Genomic DNA, 21,486 nt, shown 5'->3' with positions numbered 1-21,486 from the left:
GCGTGGTGCAAAGACTGCCCCTGATCGCTGCTCTCACACTGGTCCCTGGCTCCCCCTGGATACACCAGGGAGTGACTACTGTTAGCTGTACCTTATCGCGTCGTCGTCCTGGTCGAAGAGCAGAAGGTCTGAGGTCGTATTCGATATCCAATCCTACGCCATCTTGCTCGTCCTCGTTCGCAATTTGCTCGTCCACCGCATCCTGCACCGCTACTTCGCGGCCAGCCGTTGGCCACCCTCGCGTGTGCCTTGCGTTTTGCCATCAGCTACCGCACCCTGGTTGACCAGGTCTCGACTGCGCAAATTCCATGGTTCTTTGCCATTGGCAAAAAGGCATGGCAGAAGGATCGCTCGGCGGAAAGCAGATGACGCCACGTTCAAACGCTCACGCGCGCCTGAATCCATGTCGTCGCCGTGGAGTCTGCCTCAACCGGCTGATGAGCCTACTACGGAGTACAATACAAGCACCGTCCACCGAATTCTGCTGTTGTCTTGCTCCGTAAAGTGCAGACGACTCTGACCGTGAGGTGGATACGGTGCAGTACGGAGGCAGCCTACTCCACCATCGTTCCAGTACCGAACCCACTCCCATGGCTTGCTCCTTCGAGAGAAATATGATCCTCTTTAGCCGGCCGTGGTACGGAGTTTTCTTTGCCCACCAACCCAAGACCTCGCTAACTGGATATTTTTCGTCGCGGATGCACCTCCCAACCCTCCAGGTATTGTATCTGTACCACCGCCGCCGAGACCAACCCACATCCACCTAGGCTCTCGTCAAAGCGACCATCCACCACCCCGCCAAACTTTCGCTTGGGTCACTTCACGAACATGGGTTGTCCCTGACACACTTTGTTCCTCAAGAAGTCAGAGTTCTGCCCTTTCGACTGTCTCGACCCTTCTAGCACTCATCCGTGGTACCTAATCGTTCCAGGGCGTTGTTGACCCTCCATTATATCATCCTATCCACCCCTCCCTACGATTACCCTTCACACCCTTTGTCTTTTGACGCCACCCTTGCTGTAGACAACGACTTGAGCTTGCCGACGATATACTACCCGACCCGCGGTCATGAGAAGACAGATTCAGTGATCAAGGCGAGCGCCCAACATCTACTCTCCATGGCTTCGTCCTCCGACCTCCGGGGTCTGTGCCGGCCTCCTTTTTTCGCTGAAGTCGCGTTTCCAGAGACAGGAGGATGTAAGTACCCGTCCTCTCAACTTGACAACCCGACGACAGTCACTGATCGATCCAGTTGTATCCGGACGCTTTTGCATGCCTCTTTCTGGCAATTACACATGTTGCCTGCCCTGCCCGACTACTGATTGGACCTACGCAGATGGTATGTTATGTACACGAGGTGGTGGATGACTGCTAACCGTCAGGTAAGGCTTCGAGAGTCGAACCGAAGTCGCAAATTGGGTCAACGTGGCAGCTTTCGTCTTGACAATATACCTCATTCTCTCATTCCTCGTTCTGCCGGTAAAATACACACATCGACATTATCTCAGCGTCTGCTTATCACTTGCGGTAATCTTCATGGAGGTTCGTGTTGTGCGGGACCACTCTACGGCCAAGGCTGACAATATGTTCTCAGCTAGCATTCATCATCCCGTTGGCAGGAAAGCCTGAACAATGCTACAACGAAATCACCCCCAATGACATGCACTCCAGCGGCGTCTGCGCCATCAGTGGCGCGTTCCTGCTGTTCGGTGGTTGGGCCGTCATTATCTGGGTCTTCTGCCGTGCGCTTGCCCTTCATCTTCAAATCTGCTGGGAGGTGGTGCCTGGGGACAAATTCTTCTACGGCGCTCTCGCATTTGGCTGGCTGGTCCCCATCATTGGTCTAGCACTGACGTTGAGCTTGAGTGGAGTGTCGTTCCGGTTCGGGGACGTCTGCCATATCAATCACAAGGATGCGTTGCAGGACTTTTGGGGGCCATTACTAGCCTTTGCCGCGCTGGCCATGGTCCTTCAATTCATCACCATGGGCTACTGCATACACGTCTACATAAGAAGCCTTCTCGACGACAAGGCAACAACTACCAACAGCTCACAAGCCCCAACATATTCGGGGAGTGTCAAGACACTGTCCGCGAGACAGGCCTTTCGCCGAGTCAAGCGGGTCATTGAACTTCAATGGCGCGGTGCACTCCTTGTTCTCGTTATTATTGGCGAGGTCGTCTTCTTCTCGGTGGTTTTCGTGTCGATGGACAACAGTACTCAAGTCAACAAAGAACTAATCACCAAAGCTCAGCCTTGGCTCACATGCTTGGTGGCCAGTCAGGGCGACAAGAACCAATGCCTATCCAAAGCGGGAGAACTGGTCCAGTCCGAGGGTGTAGTGATGGCTGTGCTTATTGTTCTCGGGGTAAGTTGGGTTCCAAGTGATGATGGATGAGAATATGGCTGACCAGGTAATAGTTAAGCGGTTTTTGGTGTCTGATGTTCTTGGGCCGATGGTCCATGCTTCAAGGTTGGGCAGAACTTTTCAGGTCGCACTTAAAGCGCAAGAACGAATTCGTCTCGGCTGATGCCAGACGGTTTTCGGCCGACCCTCGTACGTACGAAATGCTAAGCGGAACGGGCCCTCAACTGAACATCACATCGCCAGATCGTGTTCTAAGTCCTGCTCCGCGCGGTGGAGTCATGTCTCCCGAACCTGATTCGAAACAAGACTACGCAAGTGGTGCCCGAGCTTATGTGAGCCCTGTGACGAGTTACTCCTATCCACGACCACCAAGTCAGCACAAGGATTGGGATCCCAGAGAAACGTACGCCAGGGGCGAAGCTGGATATGATATGAAGACATTCAAAGGGTGAAGATTTACAGCGCTGGGCAGCCACGTACACACTCCCCCACAAAGGGTTTCCTCGAATCATCGGTCAGAAGACGCGTCGAGCCACGAATGGGTGATTTTGGGGACACTGGCCAGTCACGTCTCAATATCCCGGTATCAAGAAGCCCGACTCGCCGCGTCCGGCACGAAGGAAACGAACACATCGGGGGATTCCACCCTCCATTCTCATCCACCATAGAGCGGTGTTTTCGTCGATTTATTGATGTTAAGGACCGAGCAGGCGCATGGACTGGTCGGTAGAACAAGAGAAGCATATCGGTTCACGCCGAATAAACAAAACAAAAAGGCGAGCGAGCGAGCCACAAAAGCGAGGTCGTTTGATCGTTTGATCGTGTGATTTGTTGATCATTGTCATCTCAAGAAGAGAAAGACACACAATGTACAAAGAACAAGGAAACGGAGAAAGGTAAAATTATGAGCAAGGAAATGACGGTATACCCTTTTTGAATATGTGTTTGGAGAAGAAGCAAAGGAGGCGAAGCCGGAGCCACAGCCTGGTTTGCAATCGGTTTGGGATATTTACGCTATTGGTATTGTTATTATTATTGTTGTTGCTGATGCTTGTTTTCTGTCTCTGTTTTTGAGCTTTACATATTTTCTGTCCGGCAGGGAAGCACACCCGACTCAGATTATGAGACATGACGAAGGGTAGTGCATGGTTGGATGTTGGATTGTCCATTTGTGTGGCTCATCTTTTTGATGCTGCCATGTCCTCACATATCTGTATATATATGTACTAGTGGAGTCGTGGTCTTTGTTTGATTATGGGCCAGGCGAGTACTTTGAGCGATAGCATAGCATGTCGTTGAGATGAAAAGGAATGGCTTCGCGAAGACAGTATCTACATGTCTTCGTATAGTGTCAGTTATATCTCGAGTGCGACTCGAAGAACTGCATAATTCTTTCCAGCAGACGATTGAACGGTCCAGGATTGTGAGGTCTCGCCATCCCGCGCAATCCATCTCTCGCGGCAAAAGCAGTAAGGGGTGGTGAGGTGAGGTGAGTCTGAGCACGGAGGATCTAATTAGAGTTCTCACCGTTCCTTCCAATCTTTCTTCCAGACAACCTACAGTACAGTATGATGTTCATGAACACGAGGTAAACAAGGATACAGGGGTCGGGGGGTACTCTGCAGCTACTGATCTCCTCTAAGGGGAAAGGAAGAACCCTTGATCCATGTACAGCAGCAGGAAAAGTACTTTGGGTCGCTCGAGGCACAAGACATCGGAATCGAAAAATGATACTTTCTAGATCGGGGAGATGCTCCGTACCCATCCACCCATCCCATCCATCCATCCATCCATCCATATCTCTTGTGTCATAACTACAAAGCAATAAAGTGTGTACGGAGAAAGTACTGAGTTTGTACTGGTACCTTTTTGTGACCGTGCCCCGACTCGTCGGTAGAGATTCAATCTCTCTCTCTCTCTCTCTCTCTCTCTCTCTCTCTCTCTCTCTCTCTCTATCCCCTCATCCCCACCTCCATTCGGACCATTTCCCCCGGGGATCAGGAACCCATGTTGGGCTCTAGGGCTTGTTCGTCATTCATCTAGTCTCCTCCTAGTGCGTCCTGAAATTCCCATGATTTCTCGAGTCTTGCAATAGAGCGTGATGCCACCGCTCGGTAATCTAGAACGGAGAACTGGTAATTGTATTCGTACAGTGCAAATGAAGGGGGAAACGAAAAACGTGGTGGCTACCCCCTCAGGCTACGCGGCACCTCGCCTACCCATGGGTCACCAGGCTGCGCATCCTGGCCATTCCCATCCAAAGTCAGGCATAATGTGTGGTCGTACAGGGACAATGTAACCTCATGGATATGGTTTTCCTTCTCGCACATGGACGCCCGGGGTATGACGAGTCGTCTGCTCCAAAAGAAAATGCTCTGCCGGTGCGAAGTATGACTTACGGGGTAGATGGGGTGTGTTTGAGAATCTGCACGTCAGTAGGGTGAGAACTACACCTTAACAGGGCCACGGACACACAACGACGAGTCGACGACGACGACTCGGCATTTGACCGATGCACGTTTCTTCACTGTCGCTGCAGCCTACTCCTCAAACATGACGGCGCAACTCCTCAACTTCGTCGGTCTACATCCTCCACAGTAGTCTGCATCGTCGTCACCATCATCGCATTACGAATCTCTCCCTCCCCCCTCCCCCCTTCTTGTGCGAACATGAAGCCGTAACAATGTCTGTTGCGAGTTCTGCCACCATCAAGGATCTCATGGGCCGTCATCTTCACGGAACAGCCGTCGTTCAGAGAGAAAAAAAAGCCAAGCGAGATCTCTAGACTAGACATTCATTTCAAGTCTCAGAACGCGATGTTCATCACCACGGAACAGCCCATGCCGCAACTCGTTTTGATAATGTCCATGGCTTTCATCGTCCCAGTCCACGGTATTGAAACGGCGCCGAACACGAAAGAGGGAGGGGGGAAAAAGACCTCACCGGAGTACCTCCCCCAACACAAGTACAGTGAAACGCTCGAAGTAATTCGTAAACCATCGGTGAACTCACATCAAGCCTTCTTCTTGCGGCGTCACATGTTTCGTCTCCCTGCAACAGCAATTAAAGGTATGTCGACACCTGTACTGTGTGTACATCGTGGACTACCACTGCACACATGGCGCACCCTGGACAAACGGATATCGTGTGATCAACACTCCATATCCTTGTACGGGGTGAAGACAAAAAAGGCGGCTCCTGCACCGTGCTTCACATGACTCTCTTCGAAGGTGCCGAAGGTGCCGAAGGTATCATGGCCAAGCTGTCCACAGAGCCGAGCATCGGATACATACATGGAATGGTCAGAGTGGGTGACTTCAACGGGCGTTATGGTCCTCGGTGCACGACGAAAACAAACTGAGGTCAGAGGTCAGAGCTCAGAGATCGGAGAGGGGATGACCTTTGAAGATCTCCTTTCCGTTCTCGTCCAATTGAAGCTAATCAACCATTCAGGGCATGTCGCTGACGGCTACAGCCTGCTACACCATACAACCACCACTAGGTACTTGGCTAGGGTACTTTTACGCATGTACGTATCCAACTTGAGAGGTTGCCAGGGCTGAAGTGGCGACCCTCGGTCATCGTATGCGCGAACATTTGTGGCAGTCCAGCCTCCTCCCACTCCGTAGGAAATGGTTGCGACTCGCAGGCTTATGCCAGTACTTTACTGACACTCTTTGCGCGAACACCGATGGGAGTACGAAGTACAAGTCACGACAAGAAGAATGGATGACCACCTATTGCCATGTTCGTATCGGGGCAATCTCACGCCCTACAGAGACATCCATCCATCAGACAGAGTAATCAAAACTAAAACCAATGGCGTTATAAATTTATTACCGACCCAAATTACGTCGTCCCTCCTGGACAAGCACCTACAGTAGACTCTTTCTTCTCTTGGTGCTGTACATGACTCCTTGTGGACTTATTAACTCCCTGGGTCATCTGTCAGAGATTCTCCCGACGAAAGGAAGAATTCAACTGTATAGAAACCCTGGCGATCCTGGGTCCTGGCCGTGCGATGAATCTGATCCTGAAGGCGAGGTTCTTCGAGTGTTCGAGTCTCGAGTGTCCGTGGAAGTCAAAAGACCTATACCACAACTGGAATCTTCTCCTAGCGTTGCTCGTGGCTTGCGCTTGACTGGGGGGCCGGGTGAAGCCCTCTCCCCCGGGGGAGCCCTGTACGAGTACGTAAATACGTTTTTGTCCATTGTCCCTGTGGGAAGCAAGCACCATCGCATACCGGTTGTTTCAGAACCCGGTTCCCCTACGACGCAAAGAGTGACATGGACCGAGCCCTACAGACTAGCCGGTGCGCCGGTGGTCTTGGGGGAGGGATTCTTCCTTTTTTATCCCTTCGAGAATGCTTCCACGGATGGGTCCAATGTGTCTTTTTACGTGAATGATGAAGGAATCGGTCTCTCTTTTTGTCTGTTTTTGATGAGCCTTTCCATCCTTCGCACCCGAGGAGGGCGAAGGTTTGAATGGCGTACAATATGCGACGTGCCACATGTGTCAGAGTCGAGAGCCCCCCCTCCACGGTGAGCACAGGTGTTTCAGGTTATGCACACACGCACAAAGCTGTAGTCTTTACCTGTCCAGCGGTCCGTATGCACCCAGTACGGAATGCGCCGCCCAGCGGACATCATCCATCCTACAAGGTACTGTACAGCCAGGGTGCAAACCCTGCGCGCCACAGCGCCATGGACATGCCCTATACGGAGTAGCTCCGCACACACACACGGAGTATTCCCAGCCCTGTCTGTGGTGTACTCGTAGACAAAAGAACAGCTGAGGAAAAGACGTACCATAGAACCGATTGACCGGCCTCGGGTGAAAGATTGCCCCCGAGACTGGTGAACTTTTCTTGGTCCTCTTCCTCCGAGTTCTGTATGTACCTCACCTACAGTACTGTTGTAGTACAAAGTAATTAGTGGTCACGAACAATTTTTAACCTCTGGGGAAGTAAGTTCGTCGTTTCGAGTACGCTTTTACCTCGAATTCGGACACTTGACCCGTTTATACATACCTGATGTCTCGTAGGGTTAACCACTTGGTACGAAAAAGATCGACGAGGGGTGCAGGCAGTCCACAAGGCTCTCTCGAAAGTCACACTAGCCTGGCCCCTTGGGTCGAACCTTTTTCGCCGGGTGAGTTAGATACACGTAAAAAAAAAAAGACTTGCAGCAGTTGCCGGCAGGAGACTCCTCAGAGTGACACCCTCTACGAGTACATACAGTACGACTCCGTACATACAGGGATGCTTTGTGGATTCCTTAAAGCCCAGGGCTAAGACTTATCCCGAAAGTCTACGGGGGATATTACAACTCATCAGAGCGTTCCCAAAAGGAAAAAAAATCTTTCAAATGACAACAGCCAATTTTTTTGTTTCCCATGTCGACGCCGGACAGCGGGACCGCCGTGTTGAAACCCATTTGCCGTTTTCCAGTTCCGTCACTGAGTAAAGGGCATAATAAAAAGTTGGGTCGTGGCGTTCGAGCCGTTGTATGTGCTGTGTCACTAATGATCCTGGAAGCGAAATAACATCATCACGAACACGAACGTGAAGAAATCGCGTGGCGTGTTAGAGAGATGAGCAACAGGCACGCACACACACACACTCTCTCTCTCTCCCTCTTAGCGAAACACGAGAAGAATAGTGGGTTCTTGGCCATTGTGGCGTAAAGTGGGTGTTCGAGAGCTGCTGCTCGGCGGGAAACTGACTCGATCTCTCTCGGTCGGAGAACAAATGCAGGTACACTTGCAAGAGAGAGGCAGTGCCCTCCCGCATCATGACTCGCCATGCCTGAGTCGACAGGATGGCACTTTGTGTGAAGCAACGCAGTCGCATGGGGGACGAGAGTGCCGTGTAGCATCCTCACATGCTTCGGTATGCGGCCAAAACACATACCTACGGTAGGCAAGGCACACACCCTGGCGCACGATGTCGCGTGTCGCGCATGAGAAAACCACGTCTTTTGGATAGCAAAACAGTATGTCCCCTCCCGTCCATGCACCAACCTCCACTGTGTTGAGAAGGTAAGTGTTTGGTAATTGGGAGGTTCCACAATGGAAAAGTTGATATAGGCACGATAGAAAAATTCTCCTTCAGACATCGCGCATTGAAAAAGTAGACACGACGCTGTACACACAAATGCCATTTTGAGTCGACGGGAAGATCACGGAAGTCCGAGGGGAATGCGAATACTTACCATGACCCAACCACATACCGCAAATACCGAGCGAACATAACTCTTGGACTTGATTGTGTCGCACCCGGACACAAGGAACGACGAAATGGGCATAAACAAGTTCGACGCGAGGAGACATTGTTCTCTTGGGATGCGTTCTTTTCTTGATCTTTTGATGAGAGCTTTTTCCTTCGACTTTGTTCAAAATAAAACGGCGAGCTCTATTTTGGTTTTGTCGATGTCTTTTCGATCGTGTTGATGGGGAATCATCTCTCTTTCGCTTCTCTGGGTTTCATCGCATCGCGATCGCATCACAGAACCTCCCGTCGCGGTCAGGCTCGTAAAAGCCAGGCGTGTGGAAAATGCCCTCATACTCGTCGCCCGTGCCGCCCGAGAAAACCGGAAACCGCCATCCAACGTTCACGTCAACGTCCCCTCCTTGCTCTCCTCTATGCAGCGTCTCTCTTTCCCTCCTTGACCTCCTTGAGAGCCTTCATGGTTCCGTGCAGAGCATGTCTGTGGTTTCTTCGAAACTTGGGATCTGTGCCCTTGAGGGATGGGTATCTGTGGGTCTTTGGCTTCTTGATTCTGTTGTTCACACATCGTCAGTCATGTTCAATCTCGCCTTGTCCGCCCGGTGCGGCGTGGAGAGGCAGAGAGAAATCGTACCCGTTTCGGTGAGCCTTCTTGGCCTGGTTGTGCTGGGACGAGTTCTTTGACTCTGGATATACGGTCAGAACGCAGTTCTTCAGTCTTCGGTCATAAATACTCACTGGCCATCTCGACGGTTTTGGTGACCTAGGGAATGCGAGGCTTGTGTTTGTCTAGAAATCAATAGGGTTGACGTCGCGGAGTCTCGAGTCACTGAATTTACAAATGTGGGTGTCCTATCCGGGAAAGTTTGCCGCCGGCTTGGCATCTTCCACATACAAATTTGTCTAAAGCAGCATGCGTACACAGTAGAGGACGTACTTCACATGCTTGAACTTGGAAATACATCCAATGCATTAACTCAATCAATTCTCTAGAGGTATCTTCAATGCTAGGGGTTAGGCCGTCATGATCCTTTTACATAACACATATCAAAATTGTCTTTGGTATCATCATATTGAGGTTGTTCGTTGCTCCATCGCAGTGGAAATGCCCTTTCCCTCCCTTTCACAACTGTCCTCCCTGTGCAATGAACTTGGCAAAAAAAGCTTTGAAGCCCTTGGGATCCATGGTTGCCAGTTTCTGCAGGTAATCCGCGATCATGCTGTCATTCATGCCCATAGTTCGCAACTCGTTCTCCTGGAGCCAGGAAAGATATTGCTGGCCAGTCTTCAGATAGATGGTCTTTTGCAAACCTGCCGCTTCAGAAAGTGCTTGACGAGCTTGGGCGTCCTTACTGTTGAAAGCTGGGTTCGTCGGCAAGGCCCAGCATAATGGCGAGAACCTGCTGATCATGAACTGGTCGAAGCCTGGAAGTGCAGGTTGAGGCGCGGCTCCGTTGCCAGTCGCCTGACCGGTTGCGGATACCACGTCGGGTCCACCCCAGACGGTGCACATCCTTGACAGGACGATGAACGCCATTTTCGCCGTGGGAAAATCCTCAACATCCCGAGCAAGTTGTTCTATTGAGCTGATTACAGATTCGAAAACTGGTTGATTGGTCGCACTGACTAGGATAGCTCCAAGATCGTTTCCAAGAATGATCATCAAGAAGTTGAGGTATTCCCGCTTCAATTCAGCCAACTCAATTTCGTCATCTGTTCCTGAAGTACCGGCAGACATTCCGGCGAAGACTCTTTGCAGGAGCCCTGAAAAGAGTCGGTCGAGGAAATCTGAAATGTCATTCTTGAAGCTGTAAATCACTTGATCAAGTAATCGAAGGAACAATGCCATCTCGTCTCTCGTTGACGATTCAGTCAATAGACCTTCCACCCACTGAGGCAGCTGTTGCATCATCTGCGCGCCCACAATGCCGATCAGTCGTGAAAAGGCAAACCTTGCAGCGGTCCGGATCTGAAACGATGACTTGAGTGAACTTAGAGTGACCAATGTTGCTTCTGCAACTTGTGCGAATGCTTGCTTGGCTTGTGCACCAGACTCAGAACCCGCGGGTTGTGCTGCGGTACCCGGGGTGAAATCGGAATAGCCCCGAGCAATCGTGCCGAGCGCCATGATTGAGTGATGTATTTGAAGGTTCGCGAGTTCGTTCCCGGCCCGTGCAGCCTCGAGATTGCGTTCGATCTCGGAGAATAATGGTTGCATGACAACTTGCACGTACTGTGCTTGTTTGTCGGGTCCGGCTGACGTAGCACCACATATACATCCCACGGCTTCGAAGAGGTAAAGCTGGCTTTGGAAAGTCGAATCTGCACTTGACTCATTGTCCGATGACATTTCGTCCCCTTCTGACTCTTTGGGAATCTCCGCTCGTACGACGAGAATGTCCTGTAAGCTTTGGACTACCATTTCGGTGGCATCTCCAAGGTGGGTGCGTAACTGGCGGATCAAACGCTGCGTGAGATACCAAGCTCGAGCTTTAACCTTCAAGCTTGGATGATGCGCAAGCTGAAGAAAGTTCTGCAGTACTGGTTGGATAAACTCGGTCTGCTTCTCGAAGAAGGTGCTGTGCCTGACACATATTTCCATGAATTGAAGCTGAATCGCTGGATGGCCAAAGGAACCAACATCTGCAATACGTCAGTATAAATATCAAAGAAATCCACAGGTGCAGCGTTACTTGACTGAACCATCTCCAGCATCATCCGAAACAAATTTTCGGCCGCTGGAGAATTGGGTTTACTCTTCTGGATTCCTCCGCTTTTGCCGACAAGATCACCTAACAGGTAAAGCTCGTGGAGAGCCAGATCCAGGTCGCGCCAGTCGAGTTGGGAGCCTTCAGTTCTTAGCCTTTGAAACGTCTCATGGACTAATGTCGAGATGGCTTGGACGTAGAGCTGCTCATCTGCACCTGCAATAGTCGCTTGGAGAGATGCCAGTCTCTTCCGCAGGTCTTGGAATTCGGCCTCATCAGTCTGCTCATCCTCCTGGTTCCAATCTGCAGTATCGTCGTATCTCATTTTAGTGAAAATGGCTTTGAGTATTGGAAGAAGCATAGCTGCCCGTTGATCAGAGCCTGAACTGGCACTTGTTCGTCGAAGAAAGGCGAGAACATCGTTCATTGCGGTGAGGACAGTGGAACAAACTTCATCAAACACGTCGGAAAAGAAGCGTAGAAGATGTGGTAGAAAAGCTTCCAACAGCTGTTCAGCTTTGATCCACGTTTGGGTTCCTTGGTTTTCGGTGTCCAAAATCTTGACCAGATCTGCCACAGTAGTATTGACAAGTTTTGCAACAGTTTCGGCAAGATCAACATCGTAGTTTGAAGCTCTGCTGTCGCGCAAAGGTGGACAAGTTACCAACTTGGAAACCACAGATTCGAGGTCCAGGAAGGTGATCATGTTGATCTTGTCCGCTGCCGGCATGCCTTTCGCAACCGTTTCAGTGAACACGTCAACGGCAGCATCACGAGCTAGCTCCTCACCGGGGCGTGGATTGACGGTCTGAGCACGCTCCAGTTGATGGAACAACAATTCAAGCATCTGCTGGTTCACCACCAACGAGATATCGACCCAGCTCACCCATTTTCCGACAGCCTTGAGGCAGAGTTCGGCCACAACATCATTCGAACTCCTCCACTGCGACAATATCTCTTGCCATGAGCCTGCAATCTTCTGGACATCGCGCTCCCGAACGAGGTCCTTTAAGGTGCTAGCTCGCTCCTGCTCGTCCGGAGATCTTGATAAGAGGACGTCTCCGATTTCGTCATGGATTGAATTGAGAACAGTCAGGTAAAAGACAACGCCAGGGTAATTATATCTCGTGCCAGTTTCGTTCGAGGTCAATGCTAGTAAGTCATCGAAACATGTCTCCCATCCAGAACCGTAAAATGCCGCAAAGAGGAGTGTGACTGTCTGGGCGAACTTGTTGAGGATTGTGCCCGGGTCTGGGGTTTCTTCTTCTGTGGATGATCCGTAGAATTTATGCAAATAGGCCATAAGCTGGTCCTTTATGATTTTTAGTCCTGCCTGATCTACCAGACCGGCTTGTAGAGCATTGTTGACGATCTCGAGGCAAAAGATCCGAATCACCATAGGCTGGCGGGGGACCTGGAGGGATATTGACAGACACGGCTGCCATGCTGAAGGTTCCTGCCGAAGCTGGTTGACATAGTCGAATGCCTGTCGCTTGAGGGTAGGATCCGAGGTAGGACTGTAAGCGATTTGAATCGCTGAGATGATCTGGAGGCGCAGTCAGACGGGATAAGGTGCTAAACTAAAACCCCTCGGCCGTACTAACCTGGTCATCCATCAGGTAATGCCAGTGTTCCTCACCCACCTGATCAAGTCCGGAACACTGGTCGAATGATGTAGTCACCGCATGGGGGATGAAACTGAGGGGGAAGCACGTGCTTCCTGGACTATTCCATGGCGATGATGGCGGGAAGATCTTCTTGGAATAGATGGCTCTGGTATCTCTTGAAGCTCGCGGTGAGGTGTCCGATTTCCCGAAGCAAAATATGGCTTGCAGATAGACGGTTGTTGCAGTTGTGGCCGGCCCACTTCAAATTCACTGGGACTCGGGGAATGTTTTGACGCTGCCGCTCACTGTGAAATCATACCGGCCTTGGCGTTTCTCCGTGCTGCTTTAAGCCTGGGCACCTCCTGTTCGTCCCATGCCATGTTGGGCAGGTGCATGGGTACTGGCCTCATTTGTTCCCTTAGTCACACTTTTCACCCTCATCTCAACACTGGTGGGCGACATGGTCGAAAGCGTCTCTGCGATGTATCTGGAGCACCGCTACTTTCTGCAGATTATGATGCTGCTTTGGATCGATCGGGCAGTATTTCACCCTTACGGCCGAATCTCTCACCAGAGCCTCGTATACCCCTAGTGCTTAGGCATACTTGACCTCTATCTCCGGAGCCACTCGAGCTGATTAATGGAGGGAGACACAAGGCTATAAGAATCGTCCTCAGTACGGACCACTCGTAAGGTCGACTGATCTCTTCGAAGTACCTGTATCAACTCTTGCATTTCTTGCATTTCTTGCATTTCTTGCATTTCTTGCACCTCTCGTACCTCTCGTACCTCTCGCACCTCTTGCACATCCTTCGGTACACCCACCTCCCGCTTTCGACACCTCTATTCCTCTTTGAACACCTATATACGTACCCCACGCTCTCCAATGTCTCTTTCCAAACTCTTGAAAGGCTTTTCCATCTTTGCGGTGGTTGTCGGGATTGGAGATCTTCTTGGTGGAACAAGCGTGCTTGAAAAAGCAACCGGTGCTACCTTCACGCCCACAAATTCCTCCCTCATAGCGCTGACGGACAGCCAACTTCGCTTTCTTGGAACCTACTGGGCGGGCTACGGAGCGATGCTATGGTGGGCCAGTAATGACCTGACTACTCGACGCGTCCCACTGGCTATCATGGGGGTTACCCTCTTCGCTTCTGGCGTAGGGAGGTCAATCTCTGCAACGCTACATGGGTTTCCTTCGGCTGTGTGGATTGTGGCAACGGGAGTTGAATTGTTGGCGCCACCTGCTGTCTGGCTGTTGGGCCAGTGGTGATATTCGTTCGAGACGTTATCAAGAACCAAACCAAAAATTCCGTGCTGGTTGCGGGGTGACCAAGTGATATTGCTTCCTCAGTTTTATTATACGTACGTCAGTTCTATTCAGTGCCTATTTGACACTAAATTTATACTGACCTGGGTTAGTCCACTCAGATTCAGGGTCCTTTCATAGAAGCGCCCCAAAAATACTCCATGTCATTGTCTGACTAGAGCGAGGCGTCTCGCTTGGTTCAGCCTTGACAAAGTTCTTTCACGCTTGAGTGCTGCCTTGACTTGTATTCATTTCCATCTTTGAGTCATCCGAATCATCTTCGTTCCATACCAGCCTATCTCCTGGCTCTAATCAGGTATAAGCTTAAATGCTGAATTTGGACATGTTCTGACCGTGGCTCATATTGAAACAAATGGTCCTGAAAATGGCTAGAGGAGACGACCAACTGTATTATCTTTATCTTCTGTATATGACAGCCGACGGATGTTCCTAGGTACCTGTTCAACGGAAGGAGCGGTCCAAATAGTCCCCAATAGGACAAGAACGAAAACGATGAAAGAAAAGGTCATAACGTCGTATTCATAATGTCGGATCAAAAAAGTCTGAGCCGTATCGAACTGCTCTGTGAACTCGGCCGACCATCTTTCGAACTTGGCCTCGAACTGTCGACATAGGTGGAACTCGTCCGGCTCGAGCCCGATGAACGACGGGACCTGGCAGCCGGCGTTGGAAAACTGGTTGGCGGCAGCTTCTGCACCAAGAGATCGTAGTCCCGACGATATTTATTTCTCTGTTCTCGATATCGGTCACGGTCCGCCCTCAAACTCTCCACCTCCATCTCCAGGAGGTCACATTCGTGATCAAGCTCGTCTATCGTCTTCCTTTGTTCCTCAGTCTCATTCTGCAGCCTTCGACACTCCTGTTCGATCCTTTCCACACGAGCCGACATTTTCCTAATCTCATTCATGTCACTTTCGTGCTGCTGCTGGAACAATGCCCTCATTTCTGCAATGTTATGTTCCTCTTCTTGGCGTTGCCTTTCCAATTCCGCTATACGCCGTTGCAAAGGAGCAACATATGACATGATATTGGTATTATCTCTGTTGTCGCGTTGCCAAGCTTGAGGCTGAGGAGGTCGATTTGTCGTCCATTGTCTCGCGAGGATTTCAAAAGTAGCATGTCGCGAGGGTGGTTGGGGCAGGGGATCAAGCCATGCGGTAGCTACGACAGGAGACTCGGGGTCCTGGCTTTCCAACGCGGCGACCCGTCGCCTCGCTCGCCTCTGCTCGTCGACAAGTGTCTCACCAGCAGGTTGCAGACGGGAATCGCCGTGTGGAGGCCCAAGTTCAGAGTGTCTTTACAATAATCCCATAGTCAGCAGCTGGCGATGGACAGCGAGATAGTGAGGATGCTCGAACTCACCTTATCACACCCAGGATAACATTCAACGTCGCTGTAGCAAACAGGAGCTCGCTCCTCTGGGTGGCTATTCTGTCTCTGTTCAAGAACTTTCTGATCCGTTGATGCCGCTGTTGATCCGGAGAGGTGCGGATGCGAAGTATCTTATGCTGCCTTGTCAAGGTATACTTCCTCTCGTCAACGGTACTGAAATCTTCAACCGTCTGCCGCAAGTCTTCAAGGATGATGCGTGTGTCGCGAATCATGAGATTGAGGCTGCTAATCAGGGAGTTGGTCAGGCCCACCCCAGGATTCTGGACGCATCTCTGAACATGGCTCCAGAGAGTTGCCAAGGTGGTCACTTCCCGGTTGAAGGTCTCGAACTCCCGCACGGCAAGGCCGACACCGTCATACAGTCTATAGAGAGATTCACCGACACCCCACGCGAGGCGAACAAGGCTCAAGATACTCAAAAGATCCATGCCATTGTACCCGTTAAGTGCAACGGAAACCAACTAAGTGCGCAACCGGTGAGAATTGTCTTTGAAAAACCCCGAGGGCGATGTACTCTGGGCTGGAGGGCGAGAGCGGACGAGACATACCAACCTCCCCCGGGCCACGACCAGCGACGCCCTCCGCAGAATCGACCAGGACCACGGACATGCATTGTACTGGTCGCGGGAGGGCTCAAGATATGTGACGATGCACATCGGCTACAGTCTCACAGGTGGGGAAGCAAAGAGCATTGGATGTTGAGGCATAGTTGCCCTGTCTAATGCATGGTTGCCTCGCACGGATCGGGGAAAGTCCACATTCTGGTGTTGGACCCCAGCCTTGCGCCTTGAATTAGTGTGACCTTTGCATGTTACCGACTCTGTATTGTACAGGACTTTAAACGAAAATGTGTGCTGAGATTTGTTATCTCTGACTAAGCTCCAGGCCTCATGCCATCGTCGGTTCCAGCCAGAGAAGAGAAGTGTGACTGGCCTATGGAGACTTGATTTGCCCGTGCTTATAGCAACGGAACGGCGTCCTAAATCCCAACGCCTCTCTCTTCTCTCGTCAGCTCTCGGGTATAAATGTTCATCACCACCCTTGTCGATGGTGACCTGGCTTTGTCAGTAGTAGTAGCAGGATGCTAGTACCGAGGGGATCGACGACATCAAGTAGCGTGGTTGACTTCTGGCATAGATACTGCAGGCCCTCTCGTGGAGTTGAGCTTTGGGTTACCGCATGCCTAGCCTGTGCCGTCTCGCACCATATCAACGAACGAGTCGAACAGCTTTTCATAGTCGTTAGTGTATCATCGCCTTCTTCGGAAGCACTGCAAGGCCATAGAGCCTGCAACAATGTCTCTGGTCCTCTGCATGTAGGATAAAAAGGTTGATTGTCCCCGTCTCAAGAGGATCGGTATAGCGCTTGAAGAGGGCCTCACTGATGCACCAGCAAAAATAAGATGTTGAAGGATCATTCTTTTCAATCAGCAAAACTCTAGCCTGGAGGCCAGCTGCACGCTAGGCAACTGACGTCCAGACCGAGGGAAAACCCGGTGGTTTTTTCTCGAACGTTTCGGCAGAGAATCCCTCCACTAGACCCCCGTGTGAGGCCATTAAGGCAGAGTACTCCCACCCGGGAGCCTGAGACGGCGCAGAGCCCGAACTCAAAATCCACTGACACCACACAGGCGCAGTTTCTTTTTCCGCAGTGTTGAACCTCAAGTGTTACCACTTGGGCCACCGCGGTCCGAGAGATGTGTGAATGTTGAGAGAAATTCTGCAAAAGTGATTGATAACCGTTAATTCTGGCTTTGAATTATCTGATACGCCTGTTGGCATTGGATCCATTGGTACCTTATTCACTGGCGCGACGCGAACCGCGCAAACGCGTCGGTAGGTAAGTTCGCGGTCTTGGTAGGAATTGTATCGTCGACCTGGTAAACAGAATAACGCTCCGTATATAGCTTAGCATCTTCGTCGAGTAGCCAAATCGTGAGCACGAGTAATTCCAAAATTGAATGGCATGTTGTGCGATCGCCATCATGCTGAAGGTAACGCCGATGTAGTCACGACCGTCGCGTAAACAGAGTCGATCCCTGGTCTGACCAAGGGATTTGCTTTGTAGGAAGCACGTTCGCATAGATCTCTGGAAGACTGCTCCAGCGGAAGAGCCAGACGTGCTCCAACTCGGCACCACACTCGAAAGCCAACTTCACATTCTTTGGCATGTGGAATCCATTCATCCCTGAGCCTTGGTCTCCAGATTGACAAGGCGCCTTCTGTTGACAGGTGGTGGAAATCAAACCCAACAACGGCGCAAACGGCTTTGCCAGTGCCGCAAATTTGTTTCTTGTACAAGCTTGCGGCCTCTTCGTCCCCTTCTTCTGCTGGTTGTGGTGCTGTATCTGTGACGACTAAAATATCTTGATGAGAGTATGCTGAATATCACGTATGAAGGGCCAGCTGTGATATATCATGGTTGACTATCGATACAAATCGCGCAATCGATTTGTGCTTTGTAGAAAATCTGCTTTCGGAATAGCTGTTTAGAACAGCTGGTAGATATGTCTGAAATGCCGCTTGTAGTATACATGTGAAGGAAGAGAGCACAGGGCATTAGGACTCACGATGGACGAGCTTTAACGCTGCCTGTGAAGAACGAACAAGAACATGTTATATCGGAACAAGAGAATTGAGTATACCAAGTCGGAGAGAAGCTAGTTTTGATTTAAAAAAAGAATCTCGATAAATCATAATCTTTGCTCCTGTTTCTTCCCGCTTCTATCCGTGTCAGTTCATGTAAAGGCATCCGCCATGTTGACCTACTATGCGAACAAGTACTTTGCGGCATGATCAATGTGATCGTCAGAGAAAGTTGCCATGGTGTAGTAACTGTGGTCGTAGTCTGGTTGGAATCGAACGTTAAGTCCCTTCTCCTGTCCTATTTCCTTTGCGGCGGCGATAAAGTTCTCAGGTAGCAGTTGGCCTTGCTTGTGAAAGTTGTCACCGGTGCCCTAGACAGCGATTAGCTTCGTTGGAGAACGAAGTTCGGCGAACGCTTACCACATCCACAAGGATGTCCAAGTCACCCCCTTTCCAACGCTTCAAGAGTTCTGTAGAATCATGCTCTGCACCCTTCTTCTGCCAGTCACTTTCACCGAAGTAACCCTTGAAAGCCTTCTCTCCCCAAGGGCATTTGAGGGGATTTGCGATTGGGGCAAATGCGCTGACGCTCTTATATTTACCGGGATTCTTCAAGTATAACGACAAAGCACCATGTCCACCCATGCTGTGTCCACTGATGCTTACTCGGCTCGAATCGATCTGGTCGGCAAAGGCAGAAAAGACGGTTTCGGGAAGTTCCTTGGTGATGTAGGTGTACATCTTGTAGTTATTGGACCATGGCTCGGCGGTGGCATCGACATAAAAGCCAGCTCCTGAACCGAAATCGTAGGAATCATCTTCACCCTTGATGCCAATTCCTCCTGCGTCAGGTTAGGTCTGGATGGAGTACGAAGAGGCGAGTACATTGGACATACTTGGGCTGGTGTCGGGGTAGAGAACTGCGATTCCCTTCTTGCTCGCTCCGTGTTGGAAGAAGCCTTTCTCCGAGCAATTATCACCGGTACATGTCAGCCCGGACAGCCAAATGAGCAGAGGAACCTTGTGCAGTGAGTTCTGGGTCGCCTGTGGAGGGAGGTAGAGGTTGAACTTCATCTCGCAGCCAAGTGTGGGGGACTGATGAGCGAGCTTCAACAGCTTGCCTCCGAAGGAAGCTATGGTTGCTTGTGTGGTAACAGACATTTTGGCCGGCGATTCGAGTGAGTATCCTATGGTCGGGTATGAGAGTAGCGAAATCACTGAATAAAATCAAGGGAGAGGGAAGAGTCAATGTTTTTTCTGAACACGAGTGTTTATGAAAATGACGTGGGGATTGCGAGGGGGGAAGCATGAGGAGGAGCATAGGAACATGCCCGAATTCTCAGGCTCATCGCTGGACAGCAACAGGCGAATTCGTAGGCACAGATCGTCCATCATCCATCCGCCTAGGGTCTTTCCGGGGCCCTCGAGGGAAAAGAATCCCTTCTCAAGGCTGCTAGATGCACCAGATGTGGGTGAGAGGCGGAAGAGGGGCTGCGCGAGTTGCTCGGATCCGGTTCCACTCGAAGCAAGCCGGGATAGGGATAGTATTGCCCAATCGACTCGCCTTTTTATACCGTAAGGAGCAAACCATACCGAAGAGGTGATTTTCGTCTCACATACGAGGTATGACTATCATGACTATCATGACTATCGAGAGACATGACAAGGCTGCCCCAGAGACTCCAGACACGAGCAGTGTTGACCATACTCGGTACTCGTACTTCGAGGGCCAAGGGGAGGGCAGCTTGGAGCAAAGCACGCTAAGCCAGAACGGAGTAAGCCCGGCATTACATCGGAAAATCCCTTGATCCGCGTCAGTGTATGGTCGTGCTGGTACGCAATTATTCATTCGATCGAATGTTCTTGATGGTAGACAATCAACATCTTCTTCTCTCTTCCATTACTGAAATATATGTCTTGCATGAACATCCATTGACCTGATATTTCTTTCTCCCCCACGGCCCACATCTTTTGTTCCGTGAGTATGGCCTCAGTAGTCGCCGAAAGCACTCCGGCTGCACCTGAGTCAAGTTCGAAGACCACGAATCCATCTACAACTCCTACATACAACTTCAGCTTCACTCCGTTCCTTCGATCCAACGGGATCGCCGCTCTCGCGTCCAAAGTACCAGTGTGTCCTGATTACGCGGCAACAGGCCATTGCCCACGAGGACGTAGATGCGCAGACCGCCACCCGACGCCTTCACAGCCACCACAACATCACTATGGCCGTCAGAACGATAACTACGTCTGCAAGCACTGGCTCAAAGGGTTGTGCAAGAAAGGGGATGCATGCGACTACCTCCACGAATACAACTTGAGAAAGATGAGCGAATGCCAATTCTACAATCAGAACGGATACTGCCAGAACGGCGATGAGTGCCTCTACGTCCATGTCAAGGAAGGTTCAAAGTTACCATTGTGCGAGGACTACAACAAGGGATTTTGCGACAAAGGCCCAAGTTGCGGGAAGCGGCACGTCCGGAGAAGGCTTTGCGAATTCTACATGGCTGGGTTCTGCCCCGACGGACCGAACTGCAAGTTTGGTGTGCACCTCAAGAGTGGCGGATCTGCCGTTGACAACAGTGTCGGTGAAGTTCAGAAACGCGACAGGGTGACAGACCTGGACAGACGGGAAGAAGACTCTCGCAAAGACTTTGGCTGGAAAGGTGGTAGAGGTAAAGGGGGGCGATGGAGGAACAAGCGTGAACGAAGGGGCTGAGTTGGGAAGATACGACAATGGATTTGAGCCGGCTACCTACCTAACCTAACTTTCTATCCACCGATCGACTTGAGAATTCACTTTCTCATTCACCAAGGAAAGGGTCTCAATCGAAGTGATATCGCTTACGGCAACCAGTGTTGAGAGGCGGCCAGCGCGATCAACACGGTCAGGTATGCGATCACACGGTGTAGCTCAAGGATGCCACTAGCGCCGTTGTAATACAAACGTACAGTTACGGGGTGTCTGGTTATTTCCGATGGGAATACAGGTGGTACTGTAGCCTCTGAGAAACACAGGAAGTACCAGGCTTTCAGATGACTATGTCACCATGGCGGCAGTCAAGATATGCCGAGACAGAGGCTGACAAATGGGGAGAAGGAGAAAAGCTGAGAGATGGAGAGAGAGAGGAAGAGGAGCCAGGAAACTCTCACACCTTTGAGTTTTTAACCTAATATTCGAACAACAGAGCTCTGTCAATCTTGAGAGGAACTCCAAAGCGACAGAGTCATTCTTGCCATCCACCCTCTTCGTATCTCTCTCAAAAC

At 50.8% G+C, this 21,486-nt stretch overlaps 5 protein-coding genes across 5 annotated transcripts; 2 read left to right on the top strand and 3 right to left on the bottom strand.

Moving 5' to 3' along the window:
* Positions 1 to 1,118: 1,118 nt before the first annotated feature.
* On the top strand, positions 1,119 to 2,820 carry PV08_00661 (uncharacterized protein; the record flags this gene model as incomplete). Its single annotated transcript, XM_016375026.1, has 5 exons — positions 1,119 to 1,197; positions 1,253 to 1,339; positions 1,388 to 1,542; positions 1,595 to 2,368; positions 2,422 to 2,820. 5 exons carry the CDS (start codon positions 1,119 to 1,121, stop codon positions 2,818 to 2,820), a joined length of 1,494 nt encoding a protein of 497 aa, XP_016240302.1.
* Positions 2,821 to 9,717: 6,897 nt separating this feature from the next.
* On the bottom strand, positions 9,718 to 13,289 carry PV08_00660 (uncharacterized protein; the record flags this gene model as incomplete). The annotated part of the gene is made up of 4 exons (XM_016375025.1): positions 9,718 to 11,237; positions 11,288 to 12,848; positions 12,907 to 13,168; positions 13,216 to 13,289. The coding sequence occupies 4 exons, from the start codon at positions 13,287 to 13,289 to the stop codon at positions 9,718 to 9,720; spliced, it is 3,417 nt and encodes a 1,138-aa protein (XP_016240301.1).
* Positions 13,290 to 14,771: 1,482 nt separating this feature from the next.
* Positions 14,772 to 16,059, bottom strand: PV08_00659 (uncharacterized protein; the record flags this gene model as incomplete). The annotated part of the gene is made up of 2 exons (XM_016375024.1): positions 14,772 to 15,534; positions 15,602 to 16,059. The coding sequence occupies 2 exons, from the start codon at positions 16,057 to 16,059 to the stop codon at positions 14,772 to 14,774; spliced, it is 1,221 nt and encodes a 406-aa protein (XP_016240300.1).
* Positions 16,060 to 18,398: 2,339 nt separating this feature from the next.
* Positions 18,399 to 19,377, bottom strand: PV08_00658 (S-formylglutathione hydrolase; the record flags this gene model as incomplete). Its single annotated transcript, XM_016375023.1, has 3 exons — positions 18,399 to 18,587; positions 18,637 to 19,058; positions 19,113 to 19,377. 3 exons carry the CDS (start codon positions 19,375 to 19,377, stop codon positions 18,399 to 18,401), a joined length of 876 nt encoding a protein of 291 aa, XP_016240299.1.
* Positions 19,378 to 20,200: 823 nt separating this feature from the next.
* On the top strand, positions 20,201 to 20,938 carry PV08_00657 (uncharacterized protein; the record flags this gene model as incomplete). The annotated part of the gene is made up of 1 exon (XM_016375022.1): positions 20,201 to 20,938. The coding sequence occupies one exon, from the start codon at positions 20,201 to 20,203 to the stop codon at positions 20,936 to 20,938; it is 738 nt and encodes a 245-aa protein (XP_016240298.1).
* Between the last annotated feature and the right edge of the window lie 548 nt (positions 20,939 to 21,486).

The sequence above is a fragment of the Exophiala spinifera genome (assembly GCF_000836115.1).
Source record: "Exophiala spinifera strain CBS 89968 unplaced genomic scaffold supercont1.1, whole genome shotgun sequence".
In the NCBI taxonomy this organism is placed as follows: domain Eukaryota; kingdom Fungi; phylum Ascomycota; class Eurotiomycetes; order Chaetothyriales; family Herpotrichiellaceae; genus Exophiala; species Exophiala spinifera.
Note: the sequence above shows the minus strand (reverse complement) of the source record. Positions and strands in the feature narration are given on the sequence as shown.